We start from the raw sequence: 23,045 nt of genomic DNA, 5'->3' as shown, positions 1-23,045 counted from the left end.
ACTATGTCGTTCTGGGTCCTGTATGGAATCTGTAAAGTGTTTCTCCCTGCACAATCCCACCTTATGGCCATTATGCATACCTGTTCCTGCCCTTCCTTTAACATAGTAGAAGGAGCCAGTTACAATGAAACTGGTACCACCTGAAGCCACCTTTCCACAACCTTAGAAGGTCACTGTATTCAAGAGACACATCTGAGTTGTGTCTTCAGAGACATTCTTGGTACTCAGAAGGATTATGTGCACTCAGTAACATTTCCTAAGTGAAGGCTGCCAACTTTATCTCATTGTACAACTCAAAAAGGTGGGGCTGTAGGCACACATCTGCACCATCTGTGTGGGAATCCTACAAGCGTCACACAAAGATGGTCATGGCAGCAGCATCTGGCTTTGTAAAGGAGGGTTGCCAGGGAAGTGCTCAGTAGGGTTTTAGTTGTCTGAACTGGAAGCAGGAAAACGTGACTGTAGGCAACTGCAGATAAGCTGAATTCTATGGGTCATGTACTAAGAATTACTGGGAGAGTCCAAAAATAAATTTGATCCAGTAATACTCAAAAGTTTACAAACTGCCTCATAAATCTTTAATTTTTAGAGTCACTGTCTTCACTACACTCAAAAACATAAGAAGGATAAGAAGAAAGAGTGAGTTTTTGCTGCAGTCTCTGATCCCTTGAAATCTGTGGAGCAAAGTGCAAGTGTTTCTTTCTCCCCTCTTCTGAGAAGGCCAGGCAAGGGAGGAAGGGGTATTTGTAGGGAGAATGCATTCTCGCTCCGGCACCAGCTTTTCTAACAGCTAATGCATAATACAAAGTTTATCCTGACAAGTCATTTGAATATCGCTCTCTGAGAGCATGAAGTACTGCAGTTAAACCTACAGCACTGATAACATTGCTGTGTGCACTGGAGCCAATTCCCAACCGCCAGAAGCTCTTCCAGGAGGTGCTTCTTCAGAGTATTTGTAAACACCTACACACACCACTGAAGAGGATTACAGAGATTTATGAAAGGGGGAAAAATGCCTACAAAACTCAGCATTTTCTTATTAGATATGGTGGGTTTTTTTTCCTTCTGGGGTTTTCATTTCTGGATAGCAGAAATAGAAATATGGTAAACATATTTTCTTGATTAATTGACTCACACCTGCTGGCAGATAAACTCAGCTTATTTCATCCATCCACTCTATCACCTATGCTGATTAGTACAGCTATGTTCCACAGGATTTAAGGAAATTTCAATGTATTTCCCTATTCTGAATTTTCATACTTCGTGTTTTGCTGATAAAACAGCAACATGGGATGCTGATTAATAAGCATTGTGTAATTCTCAGATGTATTTATTAAATCACTCTTCCACTATAATCATTCAGCAGACACACAAATAGAAAGAACAAGGGAAACTACATGTAACATTTCTAATAAAATAATCCAAATTACTATTAATTAAACTGTTTATATATTAATACAGTGTTTGATCATGAAAGATAAGAAAAAATAAGTTGGAACAAAATTTTTAAAACCCAAAAAGGTCATAAAAATGAGCCTTCATATACAAAAACATAACCACATCACACAAAAATTTTTGTGGTGGTAAAAAAATTTGCATCACAGTCTATTTATTCCATCTGTATGTTATTTGCCACTAAGCACTCTATCAACATCAGGTGATAATATCAAACTGCTGCAGGACTGTGACTTAGCTGCTATATGTTTACATCTACATTTACAGAACAAAAAGTTCTCTGTTGCATAAAGGAGCCCTCAGGATACTTTTCCTTCTCTCCTGCCACTAGAATTACAGACCCTTTGGACAGGATTATGAAAGGTAATCTTCTTTTTATGGACTTTGACCAGTACGTGGGTTTTGAAGGCCAAACTACCTTGCATGGAAAGTTGACAGAACTGGGAGAAAAAAGAAACTCTTCTCTACTGAGATTCAAATAATGTGTTGTTTAAAGTCCTAGAAATAAATGATGACATAAGCAGCACTTGATTTGATTTAAATGGAAGATACAATACTATCCACGTATTTATAAAAATGCACACACTCTCTTTTGATTTTATTCACTTATCTCACTTGCAGAGCTACACTAAAGGAAACTCATTTTTTTATGTCAGATATACAAAACCAGCATCTTTGGTTTGTTATCACCAAGAACCATAGAAACATGACTCTCTCCCACCATAAAAATGTCTACTTTGCCAATGTTAAATAATTTCTGGCTTGGTTCTCTGAGAATGTGATCACAAAACCAGCTCCTACTTCAGCAAATAAATCCATCCTTGAAGTGTGATCAGTCACATCTGCTGAACTGTAGTGATAAAACCAAGTTTTCTTCATGTCAGACTCTAGATCTGTAACAGGTAAGAGCACATGCTCTGGAATTCAAGGGCAGAAGTCTGATATATTGTTAAATGAAATACTTAAGAGCAGCACCTGTAGGGAGCCAAGATCCCTGTGTCACCCTCAGAAACTTTACATCTCTGGCTGTCCTTTGTTATCATGCAGAGGTATATACACTTGAGACTTTGTTAATGAGGTATAAAGGCTACTTCTCCACACAGTCTCAGGACCAAAGTATGCTTATTTACCTCTGATTTTATGTGTTACTTTTCTGTGTGCCAGTCACAGCTGTTAATCAAACACAGCCTCTCCCATATATGCAAAGAGGGGAACTGGCTCCGGGGTTATATATGCAGGCATTTTTGTAGCTTCTAAAAAAAAGGCATGTAAGAACTTCACTTAACAAGCTAACAATTACAGCAGGGGACTGCAGGGCCTTCCTAAAATGATCCACAGAAGCAAGGGATAAGGGAGCCCTCTTCAGCAAGAGGGAACTCTGGAGGGAGAGTAGCCATAGCAGCTCTTCCTTTAACAGCTTCTTAGCCTCTGAAATTCCCTTAATTAACAAACTGAAGAAGAATGAAAGAAGTTAGAGAGCTACAGCCAATCCTCCCACCCCTGAACACTAATCCCTTATTCTCCTGTCAGTTGGATAGTCAGGTGAGACAAAATGTTTGCCAATATGTGTAAAGGCCATCTATACTCAGCAGAACTCTCACTTTGATGGGTTCTGGGTTAAGTTTTGACCACAAATCTCAGTATCTTGAATTAGGACGATCAGAAGCCAACAATACAACTTGCAAAACACAATAATCAGGACAGCTCTTGACTTGCACTTGAGTCATTATGAGTTGGCCACCAATAGCCTTACTCAAACAAAAAAGGAGCTTCAGTTCCTGTGCAAAATCATGGAAATAAATGTTTCTGCATGACACTCGAGGCCTTTCCTCCCATGCGTGTCCAGGCCAAACCAGCCCTTCTGTAAGTACTGGCTGGAGGGATTGCCCTGGAGAATCAAACTTTATATCCTACAGGAAGGACAACAGCACAGAGATCTGGATGACCTTCCTTTCAGAAACCCTTCTTCTGGTAATGGAAATAGGGTATCACCCTGAGAAGGGGAAAAGAAACCTCCGTTTCACTGCCTCTACAGAGATGGTGCTATTTGCTGGTTTAATCACTAAACCATAAACACAGACACAGAACCATAAACATAAATATCTGCTGGAAATACTACTCAGGAGTTTCATTTTAGAAACTGTTGTTTGGCTGTGTTCAATTAAGTAGATTAAAATTACTTCTCAGTAGTCATTTCCCATTGCTTTCAAGGCCATCATCCCTCATTCAGGATCAGGGAAGTAGTAACTGCATTGATGGCAATGCTTTCACAGTTTATATGGCATGAAGAGTTTTCATATAAGGAAGGAAGGAATTATACATGAATAAGATAGTGAAGGCACAAGGGAAAGGAAAGAGGAACGTGATTTAGCAGAGCATTTCAAATGTTTTAATAAATCATAAATTTACACTGAAATGTCACTTCAGCAAGTTTCCCTTACAGTGATCACTGAATGACAATATATTCTTTGTGTGATGTGTATGTGAAAAGCTGGAATGTGCTGCTATGTTTGCACGGGATTTCTAAGGAAAAAATACTGATTGGAGCACAAATAACTTTTACTGTTGCAGCTCTTTTCACATTGTCTCTCTTAGATCAGCATATTGTAGAAAGAAAAAATGAAACGGTACAAATGTGCAATATAAACCGGAGATCTCGCTTAGAGCCCCTAAAAATATGAAATCTAGAAAAACCTGGGTTGTTATTATTTTGCAAATGGAACAACTTTATGCTCTACTGACTTTTTAATGCAGCAGATCTTGGAGAGAAGATGTAAGTTGATGCCATGCAGAGATGCAAGAAAATATTTTTTGAAGTGGAAGAATCAGATAAATCATGAATCACCAGTGTCACTGCTAAGTCTGCGCATGTTCTCGTTGCTATTTTTAGATCACTGACCACCATCCTACCATCCTTGCCCAAGGATTTTAAGCACTGTTTTCAAAGACTCATAAACAAACGAGACAATCAAACACAAGAAATCAGCATAATCACCACAGTACTTTCTGACTTTCTTTTCTGCTCTGAGCTGCAATTTTCCATTTAGAGCACTATTTCATCCCAAAATTTAGAGTTTTAAGCCAGAAACTATTTGTAGATTCAGTTACAAAACAAGAGATTGATGGATGGATATAAAAATCAATAGGAATGGATATAAGTCATCAGGGATAAGCTCAACTATCAAAGGTACTGAGAACTCCATCTAGTTTTGCTCCCACAGAAAAGATTCAACCATGCCAAAGTCAGATATTGTAGTTAGTACATTTGAAGGTAGATTCTAAACAGTCTATCTTTATACATATTCCAGCTACATTTCAAGATTGTATTCCTATAGATTTAGATCTTAATGGTGTTAAATTCAACCAGATTCAAGAAAATGCATGCTAAGAAGAGCAAATACTTTAAAAAAACTCCTTCCTTTTTAAAATGTGCTGCCATTGTACTATTGTAAGCATTGTGGGTCTGAGTCATCTGGACATAGCATCACTTTCTTAAACTTTCTGTAATAACCCAAGACAGAATAAAAACCTAAGAAAACTGTTTACAGTAGACAGCAAAACTAGCATTGTCTTTTCCCCTTCCTCCTCCCCATTTCTACTTTCTCACCCCAACTCATCAGATGTTTTATAACCACAGAATCATAATGATGCAGGTTAGAAGGGACCTCTGGAGGTCATTTGGTCCATTGCACTACCATCAACTTCTAAGTCAGATCCAGCTTCAAAACTAGACCAAATTACTGAGGGTCATGGCCACTCTGATTCTGAATATCTTTAAGGACAGACATTCCACAGCCTTCCTGAACAGCCTGATTCAATGATTGTTCAACCTCATTTTTTTCCTAAAGTCTGTCTGGAATTTTCCTTGCTGTAAGTTACACCTTTCTTGAGTCCAAACACTCTTTTAGTTCCCTTTAAGAGTGATTGAGGCAAAATCTGGGTACAACACAACCACTTCTGTTGCTTTAGACAATCATGGCTTTGCAATAGTCCTTGCTAATGGCATTCACAATTTCTTCCAGAATATATTTTTCAAGTTTGTACTCTTTGGGGATTTAAGTCACCTGAGACTTTGCTGTCACATAGACTTCATTATTGCATTCTGGCATCTTTGAGCAACCTATTGCAAGACACATACCTGGTTGGCAGGGAAACAACTTTTCATTGCTAATACTGAGATCTACATCATTTAGCCAGAATTTTTTAGCAAAGAGAGGATTAAGATATCTTAATCAGTCTGAAGTCCCTGGAAAGAAGTTCTTGAAAGAAGTTAATGCCTCCCTCAGAGAAAGAGGAGAAAAAACACTGGTTGAAAGATGCCAAGTTATTTTCTGCATAAAGCTCATATAGCCCGAGGGAGAATATGGAACAGCAGCAGAAGAGAATGACTGTTTTTAAAAGAAAACATTGCTGAAGCAGTATTTCATATAACAGATTATAGCTAAAAGTGGGTAGGTATAGATCTCAGATGTTGCTGTGGCAGAGAAGCACTGAAAGAGCCAAGGAAACCTCGCAGAGACGTGGTGTATTGCTTCACTGACCTTTGTCACCCAGTTTACACAGCGTAGGAATGACAGCTGAATGAGAGTTGTCCTTCACATTCTTCTTTTTTCCACTGAATGTTTGGTTGAGTGTTTCTGTAAGGGGGAAAAAATGGATTCTAGGTATTGACAGTTTGACATAACAGTTTAGACTAGCCACTGCACCTTGTAAACTAATTAGCCTGGAAGTGAAGAAACAAGCTCAAGAATGTGCTAAATGGAGCAATCATCCAGCAAAGTGAACAGGGAAAGAATTTTGCATTTACAGTAAAGGAATCATTAAAACATCCATCTGTCCAGTACATAAATGCAATAAAGGAGGCAAATTAAATACTATTTTTCTACATGTTTTGCTGTGCAATCAGAATAAAAACAAGAGAGCTTACAGGATGTAAGCTGTATTAGTCCCACTGCTTGCTTTATGGGGCACCATGCCTTTTGAGAGCTTCTGAAGCAATAAAAATAATACCGGGTCTCAACACCATAAGGCAATTTCTCTGGAGCCGGTGATACACTTCTATGAAAAAAAAGAAGATTGCAGTGTGGCCTAACAGACCTGGAAATTGAGAAAAGTACTAGCAAAACTGATAGAAATAAAGTTTTAATGCTAGCAAGTCATTTACAAGCATGGAGAGATAGCTCCAGGTAGCCCACTCGTTGTTTGACTAATGAACTCAGACAGCTATTCTGCTCAAACACCAGCAGTCATACAAAATAAATTGCCAAATAACCAAAACAAACATAAAATGAATTCAACAACAGCAAGTGATGGCTTGTTTACTTCAGTGAGAAGGTAGAAAACACACTTAATAAAAAAGTAATCTGCACATGCAGACCTCTAACTGCAGCCAATATATCCCGGGCCAGCACTGAAAATGCTCAATTTCATAGTTATGAAGTAGTCGACAAGCTGATTAGTAGGAGACAAAGGTGGCATTTAAAAAAAGAATGGCTTATTGATTTCTGATCAACCTCTCATCAGTGTTATCTCAAGCACTCTCAGCAAACAGACTTTTATGCTAGGGTAAGGCTCTGCTGTGCTAATGGGAAGGTCCTGTCCCGTCAGGATCCCGCAGGGGTGCTCTCCCCTCTGCTCCGTGCTGTGGACCAAAGCGCAGCGTGCAAGGACAGCTGACAGGAGGTTCTCCTCCAGTGCGCTCCCCTGACCCGCACTAAGGCAGTGCCTGTGCTGATGTGGATCTAAAGGAGCTCCTGTTGCGCGGTACAGCTCCATCTACTGATGCGAGAATTCCCCAGGCAGCAGAACGACTCCGCTGCCGGGGTTTAAGCAAACATTTCTGGTATCATTAGAAGGCATTCAAGGACAGGAGCACAAGGAGCAGGGGCATGCAAGGACATGATGTTAAGAAGCCTGAAAAACCGTGGCTCAGGTTTATACAAATGACAAAAGAGGTTGCTCAGAACTTCTTCAGAAGAAGCATGACACAAACTTCTGAATAGCCCTAACCAAAGGCAAAAATCCATCTGTTAGCACTCCTTCCAAGTCACACCAGGAATCAATTTGACCCCTAGGGGAAAGGGAGTATAATCAAATTACATTAAGGGAAAGGGCTTTAATTAAGTAACACTTAACTATAGTTATATTATTTTCATTGTGTTACCGTATTTTTTTTATGTATGACTTATTTTTCATTCAGTGTTATTATGGTAATATTCCCTAAGTTGTGTAAGATTTTATTAGCACTTTGTCTTATTTGACGGCTTTATTCCTGCACTTACTCAAGAGATTTCATAATTGCATTGTAATATTAGTAATATTAGTAATTAGTAATATATTCCTAGATGAACACTGGAGTAAGGCATTATAAAAATATAAGTGAGGGAAAAGGAACCTAATTTATTTTTATACTTCAGAGGTGATTCTGCTTCCAGCAAATATCAAGAATATTATACCTCAGGACCTCCTATGGAAACATGGAAAGCTTTTTCAGTGGTCTGCTAAATCCCACATTTCAGATTGATCTCAAGAGAGGAGGAACAACTTTTAACAATTTTGATGATGATGCTAAGGTCCACCAGTACCCCCAGGGAATGATATCCAGCTTCCCTGGGGAGCTACCTCAAATCCCCAAGTTTTCCTGTTAACTGAGGAAAAACTATTTGCACCCTCCTCTAACCCTCACTCTTGGACTAAGGCTCACATGCAGTGTCTGATGTGGGGAACTGCTATTTTGGCTCCATACATTCAAGCTGTCACATACTAACTTCACAGCAAAAACACCTGTGTCTTCAAACCTTCTGTGCTGAAGGCATCAGAGGAGAGTGGACTACTGTTTTCAGCAGCAACTCACAAAAAAAAGCAGCCAGATAGACGAACAAACCAAGATACTGCTGAAGGAACACAGCTGGCAAATGAAAGTTTACAGTCAGGCTTTTCTTCCTCAGGTGCAACAACACTGACACCTATATGTGGACACAGGGTGGAAGGACAAGACACCTGTACCTTAGTTTTGGCTATGCCAGTTCTTCCAACATCTTTCACGAGCAGAGGTACAGCTAGACCCTGTGCTGAGAAACCCCAGATGAAAGAGGGAACACTCCTTCCCTTACAGGTACTTGGAGACATGTCCACAGAGCAGAGATTCGTTTACTCCCACAAGGCACTGTAAGCGCTCAAGCCCAGGCTCTCAAAGCCTTGAATTCTGTTTTCCATCATTCTTCAGGATTTTCTTCTCTTCTTTGAGAAACAATCATTCCAGCCTTGCATAAAAGATTTTCTCCTTCTTTCTCCTATGTAGATATTTTACCTTTCTACAAGAAATTAACTGCCTCCTTTGTACAGTTAACTTTTCAACTTCTTCACCTCTTGTCTTTCCTGCTCATGCACTCTGGCTTGACTGGTTGGCATTTATTTTCCTACAGAGGTCTCCTGGTGATGACGCTGCTAAGCAGATGAGCCTCTTGGAAAACCCTTCCTAAGGTCATCTCCAGCAGATTAAACCATTTGGAATTTTTCCAGTTAAATCCTTGTCTCCTCTATAGCTTCTAGGTTACACTCTTTGCTCCTGATTTTGAACTACAATTCCACATTGGGCTTATTTTACCTGGGGAAGTCAGACAGCTCCCAGCTAGAACTGGGTTTCACAAACCAAACTTTTCAAGCCACACCTTTAAAAGGAAGGTAAATTTTATTTTCTTTATGCAATCTTTCTCTCTAAGTTTAACTAGCAGCAAAGAGCAGCTACGTTAATACCAGCAAGCTGAATAAACAGGTTGTTATAAGTTTCTCCTGGGAGAAAAAAAAAAGACACGAGTATATCTTTCAGTAATGGAAATTTGTTTTTTAAATGTCACTGTGATTTCCAAGCCTTTATTCTCCATGTGACTCTTTCTGAGTACAGCAAGAGCTGGCTGCTCCCTTAGGAATGGGAACTGGGGGCAGTGGGGGCTTCCCACTGGGGGTCTGGCAGGGCAGAGTCTGGCACAGCTGTGGGGGGGCTGGAGACCAGCCCAGCTGGGGTGTTGTTGGGGCAGAGGCTGCCCTTTCTATGAAACAGCCCATCTTGCTCAGTCATCCACTGCTCCTGTGCAGTCTGACAGTGCAGACAGACAAGCTGACTGATGGATACAGACAGACAGACAGTGGAGACAGACTGCCCTCAGCCCACCCAGCCATGCTCAGCACAGCCGGGCCTCCTGTGCCAGCTTACGTTTTGTTACAGTGTCTGTGGACAGGCTGCGGAGGAGGGGAAGAGAGAGGGAAAGACAAACATCTATTTCCACATGGGAAAATGAGTGTGGAGAATCCGCACTCCAAACTCAAACTGAGATGGGAAAAGGCTCAGCTTGACAAATGGAATGTCATCAGTGCTTCAGATGAACACATCCATCAGCAGAGGCGTTTTTTTGCCAGTTGCTTGTACACCAGACTTTGGGGGAAAGCAAGGGGAACTGAAGAAACAGGTATGAAAATCTGTGGTGTTTCCAGGGCTTTGAAGTTTTGGCAGCATGCAGGCACCTGCCTGCAGGATTGGCCACACCACTGACCAGCTTAAAAACCGTGGTACCTCTCATTTGGCAACTTTAAAACGCGCGACCAGCCCGCCGGTGGTGTTTGGGACGATGTTATATTCCTACCAAACAGAGCTGCAGTGGAAAACCACGGCTCTCCTGACCTGCTCCACTGCTCCTCAGCCACAGTGGGGAGGGATTGCGTGTAAGCGCCGGTTCCTGCTGCAGCCACCATGTGCTGCGTGGGAATGAGAGAAGCGTAGTGAACTGCAAAAGCTCACAGCTGCAGGGCTACCGGGAGGAGAGAGCGCGCCACTAACTAACAAGTGGATACACTCTACTGCCTAATGTCTAAATTTGTTCCTCCTCAGACAGACAAGTACCTGCATTAAGTAAAAAGCTTACTGAATACATTAAATAATGAAAATAGCACACACATGATTTACAAGATTATTTACAACACATGGGGATGTGGCCTCATTATTTTAAGAAGTCAGTGGCTTTTCTGCTAAAAACTTTGAGGCTGTTACAATTTCTAAATCCCACACTACATCTGAGTTAAATTATCATGAGTCTCAAAAACTCATGAAATCAACTGGAGGAATTCACAGCATCAAAACTGTGCTTTACATGTCTAGACAAATCTGATTATCACCATGCCCTTCAGCAATATGTTATATATTCCCAGCATATCAGATTTTACATAGCATTACCATTAGATGTGGTCTAACTTCAGTTGACAAATCAGAGGATAATGATCAGGATGGTAATTTATTTCAGTTTTAAGAAATTAATGATGTTTACATCAAGCAAGATAAGGTATTTGAGAATGGCATTAGATGGTTCTGAATAAAAAAGAAGTCTTCATTTTATGTTAAATGTATCTTTAAAAAGTATTTTCAGTATCATAAATAAGGTAAAATAAAAAACAAATTAAAGGAAAAGTTTTGATTGCATAGGGTTTGCTGCAGTGGAGTGTTTTGAGATTAAATGGAATTCCTACTAAGCTGAAAGCAATTAGGAGTACAAAATTCATAGTAAAGGTGCAGTCCCAGAATCTGCAAAATTACAAATTTGTCACATCAATAGAGAAGCCTGTAGACATTTTAGGAAAAAGTGGATCTAATCCTTCTTCCTGGAGATGGTATGAATTGTGCCAGTGATTAGCGTGACCAAGGCAGACCTTACTAAATAAAAGCAGATAGAAACTCAGGTTATCACTTGCTGCTTCCCTGTTTTGCATCTAAAGCCAGGCTGGTTGGATTCTTACTGTCTTCCTCAAAAGGCAAAGATGGTTTCATGGTTCTTAGTATAATCATCTGGGGCCTGTTGAGAAAGCAGGTTATTGCCATTGCTCCAGACCCAGAAGTGGGATTGTAGAGCTCACAAGAAACACATCCAGCTGAAACTGGGAAAGGCACAGCAGCTGCTCAGAACAAAGGAGAGGTTGTAACTGCCCTTTGAGACCTGGATCACGCTCAATCATCCCAGACCAGGATCCAGTTGTATTAGTTACCGAAAGCTCCTGCCAGTAGGACTGTCTCATCATCTACAAAAATATGACGCACAAAGCCACGCCAGAAGCATCACGTTACCAGGCTCTCAGTTCCATGCGAAAAACTAAGTTACAGAGGGCTTAAATATTATGCCAGTGGTTACACAAAATGAGACCAGCATGCCCAAGTCCTGTGGGTAGTGAGCTCCTGCTCCACGTTACCTAGCACACAGGGAGGACAATGCAAACCAACAGCTGGAATTGGAACATTTTACCCATGCAAGCTCTTAGGGACAAGGCAACGTGATCTGCAACTAGTAGTTCTTCCAAACTCTCTGCAATACTACACTCACCTGTGTTGGTCAATGCCATTCAGAGGATATTTTGTTGGCTGCAAGAACATGAAAAGAATTATGTTGCACATAAAAGGAGTTGTGCTATTATGCATGCCCTCAGCTTTGTCCTGTCTCAGTTTTAATTAATACTAGTCAATGCTTTGCAAGGACAGGAGCAAGGCTGCTCTTCTTTTGAGGCCCTTCTTTCTGTAGATCTTTCCTGTCCCAGTTAAGCTAATCAACATTCTTACAACGCTTTTTCATATGGAACTGTCACTATTCTTTAAATGTGTTACTATCCACCAATAATTACCATTTTCTACAGCTTATAACACTTCTTTCTTTTTCATTAGCACTTCAAAATGTTCTCACGTTCTACAATATCTCATTAAACTGGAATCCTGATTATTTCTATTGTGCTAGCAAGTGTGTCACTGGCACTATAATGGTTATATTTTTCTATTTTAACTATCCAAATGAAGCAAAAATCAGTCTCATTTCATTCTTTCCAGACAAATACCAACTTCTTTTATTTAAGCATCTGTTTTCATATTATACAATCCCTATTTATATTTCCAATGCTACACTACTCTACTTAAATGAAACATCTTTTCATGGCATGTTGTCTACAATCTTGCTGTCAGGACATAAGCATGCATATTAAGGCCAAATTATGAACAAGACTTTGGTAATTTCCATTCATTTTGAAGCTCTTCTTAGCACTGGAGTGGCAAACACTCCCTGTGTAGGTTGTCAGATGCACCTATGTTCATGTAATACTCACTTGCTTTTTCCCTGCCGTGCAAAGTTGGTGCATTATTACTTTGTGATGGCTGGAAATGTTCACTGTGAAGCAAGCCATGCCCAAGGACATCCTGGAAAAGCAAAAAATGGAAGGAGTAATCCAGTTCTTGAACACTGCCAATGTAAATATGAGCCAAGAGAGAAGAGATAACAAATAGATTATTAAGGCCAGTAAAAAAAGGAATGATGACAGAAAGAAAACTGGATCTTTTCTGTGGGTATCACATCAAGAAGTAGTATGACAAAGAGTCACAAAAAGAAAATCAGGTGGTTTTGCAGATATTTATAAGGGTATGTGAGAGGGAGCTTCATGAGGAAAAGTGTTAAGGTTTATAGATGTGGATTTTCAAAAGCATCTAAGTAATTTTAGAACACGCACCCTATTGGCTTTTAGTAAGGCTGATACCCACAAAGCACTTTGAAAGTGCAGGTGTAATTTCTTTTCCTCCTGATCCACTTTTAAAATACAGATAAGTTACAATCTAAACAAAAACAAATTGCTCTACTAAATAATGTCAAGCATAATTGTCTGAGAGTCCCAGGTGCTGTAAAATCATTATCTGGCCTTTGGTGAATGATTTAGACTGTCTGCAGTGATGTCTACTTCATAAGCAAGTTGTGGGCCACAATTAATCTTTTGCAAGGGTTCTACGAGAGTAGGGGAAACCAACTTTAAATGACCAAGCACTAAAGGCCTTTTACTTTCCAAAGCATTAGTATTTGAGGAGTATTGGTAGGAAGCAGGACTTGAAAGTACCCAATAGAGGCCAGGCATGTCTGGTTTGGGAACACTGCTTGAGCACAGGTGTGTCAGCTGCCTTAAGGATTCTCTTCTCATGGTGGGGTGCAGGACAAGATCTCCACTGGTCATGGTTTGGTTTTGAAGGGGGCCTGTCTAATACAGATAGGAAACAAAAATTTCAGTGGTCTGTGCAATCAGCCATTGCCCTCAGAGACAAAGGGGTTTGGGCAATTTATCCCAATCTCTCTTGATCTACTCTGAGAGGCAGATACTCCTCCTGCACTAGGAGAAATACAGATGCGCAGCAGGTAAATAGTAGCAGCCAACTCAGAAACTGAACACAACTTAGGGAGCTGTTACTCTGACAGTGATAACAAGCTGTGCAAAGAACCACATAAGACAAAAATCCTATGTCAGAACTGAAGTTTTGGCTGGTGAGCAGCTGGAGTGGAAGGTGACTGACCTAAAGTGTGGCAAGTACCTTTTAGCCCTGACCAGGGGACCAGCCCAAGCCAGATCTTAGCTGAAAAACTGGAATGGCAATTCTTTTAATCACAAAGAACACTCCATATATTTGTTAGGTGTCTGATTTACATTAAGCTAAATGAGCATTAACAAACCAAGAGCAATTTATAGCCACTTAAATAAAAATTAATTTTCTTCTCTGTTATCCACATTTTCCTACTGCAGTTTATGACACTGTAAACCATCTGTGGTCCTCTCATTGCCTTAAATCTTTCTAGGAAAATAAGGATACCCAAACATATGGAACAACTACACGAAAAAACTGTCTGCTTTTTATTTGGGTAAGTTCCATATAAAGTATATATCAAGTTCTATGACAGTATAAACCAGGTAATTCTTAAAAAGATGGGGCTGGATTTGTCTTATTTTTTAAAATGTTTTAGGCCATCACTGGTGAGTTTTCATTTTTAATATTGTAGATAATAGGCAGTAGAGAATTTTGTCTTCAATAAAGAAAAATAGTTATTTTTCTAGATATATTAATGCTTTGCATGAAATTAACTTTTACTTCAAATAAGTCCTCTCCCAGAAGAATGAGATCATTGAAATCAGGACAGAAAAGTCCCTGACACATGATTCAACATAAATAAACTCCATAAGGTCAGTATATTTGTATAATCATGTTATTTATAACACTGAACATTTGCTTCTACGCTGCACTGCTCAAAGCATTTTCTTTCCAACCAATTTCAGTGCATAGAGAGCATCAGAAAAAGACTGTACTTCCCTCTGATTAAAAGAAATCTGATATTGAAACTGGAACTGATTGAGCCTGTGCCCAACTGTTCAGAGAAGCAATTATTTTACACATTAACCTAAGCTCCCCTCAGCAGCTACTGTAAGTGAAGAACATGTCAGATCGTGGTTTCAGACGAAGACAAAATACCACCACTATTGAATTATCACAGGCTCCATCTGTGCTGAAATTTAAAATGGAATCCAAATAGAAATATGTTTACACAGTTTCACGTTTCAAAGTATACCTTTGACCCTGCATTGCTCTCCTGTACCCCATAATACTTTTTGTCATGGATCTTAAGTGAGCTTTTGGTACAGAAAATTTTCTTAGTGATCCAAACCAAAGAATTCATCTATGCAAACCAAAAAATGGTTTAAATTGCATTTGTTGTTATGCATTTGAGTTGGTGCATGTAATACCACACAAAGGGTCAAAATATGGACAGGATGGCTTATTTTTGAAGATTATCACAGATTCTAAACCAAAATATTCTGAATTAAGATATATTGCTTTGTTGCTAAGAATTCTTCAGGGGATTTGAATATTGGAGCTGAATTAAAAAAGCAAACACCCCACACTCTAATAGGTAAATGAAATTGCAGCTGTGTAAACTCTTCAAAACAACCACTAAACTGCATTGACATTTCTGGCAGAAGATAGAAACTAATTGTACATTCCGATTACCAGTGTGACTACCCTGTGTCTTAGGGCTAAATTAGTCCTTGTGATCTGCTCACTTAAGTGTGAAATCCTCATGGATGTCTGTACAAGACCAACATAATTCACTTCTTATGTTGCCCCTGATTTTGGAGGATATATGCTAGTGGGCCTGCATCTGACTTCTGTTTCATTAAACATGCTTGCATATTTGCCTAAAATACTCTTTATTTTCCTTCCCTCATTATTGTCCAGAGCTACAGTGTTCCTCATTCCACAGGACTTCATTGCTAGGTGAACCTACTCAGTTCACACAATGTGTATGATCTCTCTAGTGTTTCAGGATGTCCTGACCTGGAAGTCAGACACCTTTGCAGACATCCCTGCTCGGGCGGGACCTAAGCTGGATATCTCCATCAGGCAGTGTAGGTTAGATGCAGTCAGAAGGATGACTGAGGATGAAAGGAACTCCTGTCAGAAATTTTCAACACAGAGTGTTTAATGAATAAGTCAGAGTATCGTGAACATAACCAAGGAAATACTGAGTCGGGACTTATCAGCTGGGACACTCTTTTAAAAATGAAACATGAATAAATCAAACAATTACTTGCTTCAGAACTATATGTGAACAGCTGCTGGGAAAGAGTCAAGAGTCAGAAGGGAGCTAGTGGTGAAACTGCAGACCTCTGAAGTTTGCCTTAAGGTCCAAGCAGCATATTTTTAAACAGAGACCAAAAAAGAAAAAATATGCTGAGAGAAAGTTGTGAGTGATGTACAACTGACAAATTCATTTGGGATTTTTGATGGCTTAAGTGGAAGAAGAAAAATCATGGCTATGACCTGGAACAAAATGCTCAGACCCTGGGAAAACCAATGCTTAATCTTTGGCAAAATAATTAGAACAAATGAAGTCATACAGTCCATGAAACAGATGAAGCCCGACCAGTGGTAGTTCCAGCACTATGGAAGTAAGAGAAAATCTAGACTCTATGTATGCTACCAAAAAAAATCAAAAAAAGAAAAAAAAAACACAACCAAAAAAACCTCTCATACAACAAAGGCCCCCCAAAAAACTAAGAGAAGCACCAAGACCTCAGAGTTTAAAAATGGATATTGCATGGTGCATAGATCTTATCTGCTTCAGCAAACACAAGGCAAAACAAGACAGGAGATAAGATTCAAGACACAGTAGATTATTTCACTCAGGATGAGGCTGCACACATCAGCAGAGCAGAAAAGTCCCAGGCAATGATGACCAGTTGAGCATTACAAGCGTCCCACTGAAAATAATGAGATTTCTTTTGTTCCACATTATCAGGCATATACTGAAACATTTTTTAGCTCAGGGCAAGGGATTCCATACAAGCCAAAATGCTGGGTTAGTGAAAGAAGTGTTATAAATGTAAGGTAACCACTAAAAAAGGTGCATAGGGGTGCTGGATTCCTCACAGGATACATACTCATTTTAATACTGGAAAATCCTCAGGCTCTAATTAGGTGAAGCACCTCTTTTAAGATACACACCAATCAAGCCATGGGCATGTCTATCAGGGGTAAATGTTTTGTTCTGTGAAACTTTACTTTCTACTTTTTTTTTTTCGTTTCTCCTTATATTTTTGGACTTGTTTTTAATGATAATATGCATTTGGTCCTCAGTTATTCCTTCAAATGTCATCCATAAAACATATAACCAGGAGATCTGACAGCATCTTTGATATTTGGTCTTGGACAAATGACATCCTTTTATGGTATCCTTTACAATACACATAGATAATATATGAAGAAGGAGACAGCAGAAATGGATAAGTTCGAAAGGTGATTTGCACTCCTCATACAAAGAAATGGCAATAAAAATAGGAGATTTATGATACAATTTACTCCTTCATTAAGCAGCAGACATTGTATGTGTCAGCCAACGGCTGTGGATTTCAGTATGGGTTCTGCCTAGTGCCTCATTAAAAACTGATAAAAGAAACAGCAGTCTAACTTAAGCTAAATCTGCTGCTTTTCCAAATGAAGTATGCTGTCACATTTTTACAAATTAGAATATATATCCATGTCTATTTGGATGCATGTGCAACTAACCAACATACCACTAAAATGTTAGAAATATCACATTGGGAAAAACCTGTTAAGCCAGTTGTGCGTATTATGCAGTGAAGTACAATGCTTGATATTTTCTTCACCTCCTGAATCTCTTCCTTCTTGAGAAAGGTGTGATATTTGACGCATCTTTTGGGGAGGATTCACTGAAGTATGCATTGTTCTCTGTCATAGCCTCACAGCTGACTTCCACAGTCCATATTCTGTCTAATTTCTGAGTCACAGACGACCTTGCAGGCAATCAACTTTTATTACTTTCTGTCAGATAGCGGGGTTGATGTATAACTCTATTTCTATAAACAGGCTATTTCCTCAGCAGGTATCTGCATTTTATCAAATGTATCACTTATCAAATGAACCTCTTCATATAGACCCACTTTTCTTGGTTTAAGAGCAGTTTGTACTTGAAAGAGATGATCACCATTACAAGTTTTTTCCTGAAAATAGTATGTATCACTGCACATAAATTCCTACACAATGCCACATTTTCATATGAACACACTCAAGTTGCATTTGTATTGCAAATGTATGCATGCAAAATAAGCATTTGCACAAGTAAAATAAATAAAGGATTGCATAAATTCGAGTTTGGCATAACTTAGTCTGATTTTCTACATTTAAACATCTAGCCTTACACATCCCAGACATAAAGCAGTTTATGTCAACTTTAAAATCTGGGACATTTACCATGAACATTTTGTGCAGTGCAAGATAAAAAGAAGAGATATGGAGCCACCAGAAGTTCACTTCTTAGACTGTCAGGGCTTTGAAAAGTTATGCACATCTCACTGGTGAAACATTAAGCTGTTGGCATATGCATTGCCTCTGGGTAGTTGCTGTGAACGTTTGGGTACCTTCTTGACCTCGGTGGGATTTCACTGATATAATTCTAAATTTCACAAAGGCATAAGTGAAGAACGACCAAAGAGAGTTTAATGCACAGCTAGGTTTCCAATTGCTCAAATATCAAACCAAGCATCATTGTTTTGCTATGGGTAGTACAGTCACTTTCTTTAGGGTGTGCAGTGAGACAGACACCAGTGAGAATAGTATATTTGGTAACAAGCAAATTGGTTCGTGCATGTAACGGAGATCTGAGAGAAAGATGGTGTGCAAAGATTTGCCAGTTATCCTCTTGAGTAAAAGGATGAAATACAAAACACACCCATCACAGTGGACAAGCTGAACCCCTTACTGAGACAGAGGACTTAATGAAGAAGGCAGATATATCTGGCAAAGAAGCCTGAATCTAGACACAGTATTTCGGTCAAAATAAATCTGAGCCACAGAGATGCTAAACCACAGAGATGCTTCTTACTCCTGGAAATTTTCCGTGGTAGATCCAGTCTATCCATTTATCTCATGTGGATATGCTTGCCTTCTAAGGCATCACCTTTCTGGCCCTACAATCCCCACTGTAGGTCTTTTAAGGCCTGTTTCTCCTTAAACTTTTCGATGTCTCAGCCTAACGCTGTGGCAGATTATTGCCACAAAAATGCTGAGGAGCAACCTAGATCTCCCACCATGGCTGGACTGCAGCCTTTAATCACAGCTGTTAATAGTCACTTACTTGTCTGAAGCTCCTCCCTTTCAAGGCAATTACTGCACAGGTCTTGAATACCAAATGCAATCTCGGCAACATCTTTCTGTTGCAACTGAGAAAAACTAATACAGATTTAGTAATAAAGGCACGTTCAGTCAGAGGTTGCTCCTTGACATGGCAAATATATTTATATTATATATGCAAAACTGAATCATGGCAGATTGTATCTGCAGGAGGCAAAACAGCTCCGTCAAATCAAAGCTTCTCTCCTCAAAAAGAAATAATTGCATCATGATAAGAGGTTTCAGTAAGACACTGGGGCCACATGCTGCGCTGTCTTGATTTTTGGATAAATAAACCTGTGCCCTGTTGTTTATCAGATGAATAAACCTTTGGGACATGTGACAGTGTACAACTAGAACACGATGATTCAACATTCAGGCATTTTTAATCAACACTCCAAAAAGAAAACACTTAATTAATACCTAGCAAACATTATCTAATTGAACCTTACAGTGCTCACAAATGCCTGGCTACTACTCTTTACACTCAACAGATACCAACCCGCAGTTAAATAAGCTGTTTGCAGCCACCCACGGAGTTGATATCGAGGCCATGATCAGCGCTCAGGAGCTCCTGACTCACGGTGCAGTTTCATGTTACGGTGGAACTGTTCCAACCCAACCTGTGACTGAGAAGGGAAGGCAGCTCCTCATCTCCCCCCGGCCTCCTGGTGCCTGTCTTGCACCAGATTTAGCAGTGATGCAACCACACAGCCAAGCCATACGTCGCTCACTGCCAGACACCGTGAACCTCCTGCAAGTGTGTGGGATCCTGCCACTCAGGGAGACTGAACTCACCACCGTACATCCAGTGTGGATGCCTCTACACCAGCAGGAAGTCCAGCACGTTAGACGGGTTCATGTGGGTGGCACAAGGAATGGGCAGATGTTGCACCCAGAGCCTCACCAGCCTTTAGGACAGCCCCCTTACCTACAAAACGTTCTGCTAGAAAGCATTCATCTCTGTGCACAAGGACAAAAATGCCTGTAGGCTGATAGGACATCTTTAATCCAGAATTCTTAGTAAAAAGTTTCCTTTTTGCCTTACTGTCTTTAGGACTCTTGAGTTATGGAGATGCCACGGTGATAAACTTTCTGCTGCTATTTGTGCTGTTTCACAGTAAGAGTAATTATTACTTAACAATAACTTTTGCTCTTGATGAAACATGAGGGTTTTTTTTTCTTACTTTTTCAGAGAAAATATTTGAAGATATATTTTATTCACTAAAGAATTCATTTATTTTTCATTTTGTCACAAGTTAGTGATATATTTAGATTTCACTGTAAACAGAGGAACAGTCAAAGCTCCAAAATTTAGCTAGTAATTAGAGATTGGTAATTGCATATCTAATAGCAAGGTTGTGATTGGAATCATCGCCACAAGTCCAGGTTATTCTTAGCTCTGAGATCACAGGCACATTGAGTGACTCAACGAAACATCGTAACTCTCAACCACTTGTTTCTGAGTGCCAGTTCTATTACTTGACACACATTCATTAAATAAGGAGTATGCACACTTGGACATCTGGACGCAAACGACATTACTATTTCCAAGCTTCTGCGCTAGAATTACCCTCCCTGCAACTACACAGTTCTAGCTAACAATTTTAATTTTTATCAGAGCTGTAGATTTTCAGACCTTTCTGCGGCTTTTTGGGAGAAATTGCCCCATCTACACAGTGATGGCTGTGACCAGGCTCAGGCAGAATGGTCCCGCACTGTGGGGCTGTCGGGAGACTGATCCCTTATCCCAAGCAGCGGGCAGTGCCTGCCCTCCCACCCGCAGCGCTGTGTAAACAAAGGGCAAAGCACTGACCTCCTGCTGAGCCCTTGGATCTCCCAGCTCACAGGAGCCCCTGATCCTGCTAATCTGCAGCTGCTCGTGCTTTCAGCATTCCCCAAATCTTCATGTGCTTGCAAACCATCTGTATGCCTCCACCTTTTCAGATAACTCTTCCAGCTCTTCCACATTTGCTCCTCTGCTATTTGTGGCAACTGCTTGTCTTGTCATCCCTCTGTTTTTTCTACTCCATCATATAAGCCTGCAACACCAACTGCCTTTCTTCACTTCTCCTCCCCTACTCTCTCATAAACCCCAGTGTATCTGAGCACCTTTGCAGCTTCTCATACCTCCAAACTTTCTTTCTCTTTCCACTGTTCACATGATTCTCTGCCCAGTTAAGGTCTCACTTTACCCCTTTCCATAAATATGTCTCTGGCATCCTGCTTTCAGTTCTTCTTACTTTCAGAGTTCTATTTGAGCTCCTGAGTGGACTCATCTTCCCATCTGGCTCCAGAAGATACCTAGAAAAATAAATAAAATTAAAAAAGGAGAAAGTTTGTACTAGTGAACTTGAAAAAATTAAAACATTCTTAGTACTTATCACAAAAGGCAGAGCATTAAAGTCCACGGGTATACAAGCTACACAACCCAGCACCTTCTTCAAGGTTAATTTTTTTATGGATATTATTAACTACAAAGTCCTTTTGAAAAAAAAAAAAAAGAACATATCATTCCAGTATAATGTACTTTACAAACACAATTTAGATAATTAAGATGGTGGTGGTAACAGTCTCTGACCTTTATTAAGTTCTTGTAAAAAAGCCCTTGATCAACACAATTTATACTGGACTGTAGTGACTCAGTAATTGCACAGGGATTCCTAGAACCAGAGTTTACATCTGTGAGAAGCAAACAGAAAACTGGAGGACAGAGGAGAAAAGTTCAAGTTATCTGAGCAGTTTAATTGGGCAATTTAAATATTTTATAAACAGTGGACTCAATTTTCAAGTTAACTCTGAACTTCTTGGTTTAGTGTTTTGGTTTTTTTGACAGCTGTAGTATCTTACAGCTGTCCCTGTAGTGTTTGTGGGTCTTTTTTCTTACCCTTAAGTTAACAGTATCTGTCCTCAAGCTAAGCTCCAGCTCAGATTCTGCACCTGTTCTACTTCAAATACTACCAGGGATTAATTGGGCTCATCTTCCCTGCTCTCCTGATGCTGAATAACAGGTATTACTCAACCTCATAGCACGCAGATGTTTGGATGAAGCAACAGAGAACCAAGGAGAAGGCTTTGCCAGCACACCCAGCTTCTGTCACCAGTGAATTGGCCTAAAGGATTTTATTTGAGTAAGGAAGTGGAGTTTGGTTTCCAGCTTGTTTACGGGTGATCATGGTTTTAACACAACTTTGTGACTTTTCACGTTGCCTGGTTCTCGAGAGGTAACATGGCCAAGTTGGGTGGAGCCCTGAGCAGCCTGATCCAGTGGGTGACATCCCTGCCCATGGCAGGGGGGATTGGAACAAGACGACTTTTTGAGACCCTTACAAGGCAAACCATTCTGTGATTGTATGATAACACTTAGTCCCTGAAAATCGCGGAACTTTGGGGGTTTTGTGGTTTTTTTTTGTTTTTTTTTTTTCCCCTCGTGCTGGAAACGAGGTATGAAAACGCAAGACACATTAACAAGATAAGGATGGGAACACCCTCGGATGCGTGTCGGGCATTAATCGCCGCCCTGCCAGAGCCGCTGCTGAAGAGCAGAGGCTCCTCTAAGGGAGCGCTGCCGGCCGGCACCCAAACCCCAGCAAAAGCTAAAGGAACCACGAGCGGCATTTAAAGCAATAAACACACAGGAGGACGCCGACGGGCTGCGCACGCCAAGCCTGAGGGCGGCACCGCCGCCTCACACACCGGGGGCGTCCCGGCGAGACCTTATGTGCGCGGGGGGGGGGGGGAGCGGGTGACAGCGGAGCAGCCACACCGGCTTTGAAGTGGGAGGCTCCCTGGAGGCTTTCCCTTCTCCCCCCTATCCCTCCCGTGCGGCTCCCGCCGCACGGGAGGGATAGGGGGGAGAAGGGAAAGCCTCTCTGGATCCCCCCTCACGGGAGGGGCGGGGCGTTACCGCCGCCCGCCCGCGCGTGCGCGGCGCCCGCCGGGTGAAGAGGGCGGTGGGGGGGGGCGGGCCGGCTTCCCGCTCGCGCCCGCTCCGCTTCCGGGTCGGGGGCAGCGCTCGGCCGGGCCGGGAGCGGCGCCGGGGCCGCCCGGAGCGAGGGGCCGGGCGGCGGCG

General features: G+C 40.8%; 1 protein-coding gene across 1 annotated transcript in view; it reads right to left on the bottom strand.

Annotated features, from left to right (window-relative positions):
* Nucleotides 1-22,837, bottom strand: part of INPP4B (inositol polyphosphate-4-phosphatase type II B) — a 371,943-nt gene extending 349,106 nt beyond the window's left edge. The window contains exons 1-5 of the mRNA XM_039391277.1: nt 21,555-22,837; nt 21,217-21,277; nt 13,360-13,497; nt 12,583-12,673; nt 5,997-6,092 (exon numbers count right to left, since the gene is read on the bottom strand). Coding sequence (XP_039247211.1) covers nt 5,997-6,092; nt 12,583-12,673; nt 13,360-13,497; nt 21,217-21,252 — 361 coding nt within the window. The 5' untranslated portion in view covers nt 21,253-21,277; nt 21,555-22,837. The remainder of the gene's footprint in view (nt 1-5,996; nt 6,093-12,582; nt 12,674-13,359; nt 13,498-21,216; nt 21,278-21,554) is intronic.
* Nucleotides 22,838-23,045: the final 208 nt, after the last annotated feature.

Source organism: Pipra filicauda, unplaced genomic scaffold (genome assembly GCF_003945595.2).
Source record: "Pipra filicauda isolate LSUMZ 115617 unplaced genomic scaffold, ASM394559v2 scaffold92_size2517590_pilon, whole genome shotgun sequence".
Taxonomy (NCBI): domain Eukaryota; kingdom Metazoa; phylum Chordata; class Aves; order Passeriformes; family Pipridae; genus Pipra; species Pipra filicauda.
Note: the sequence above shows the minus strand (reverse complement) of the source record. Positions and strands in the feature narration are given on the sequence as shown.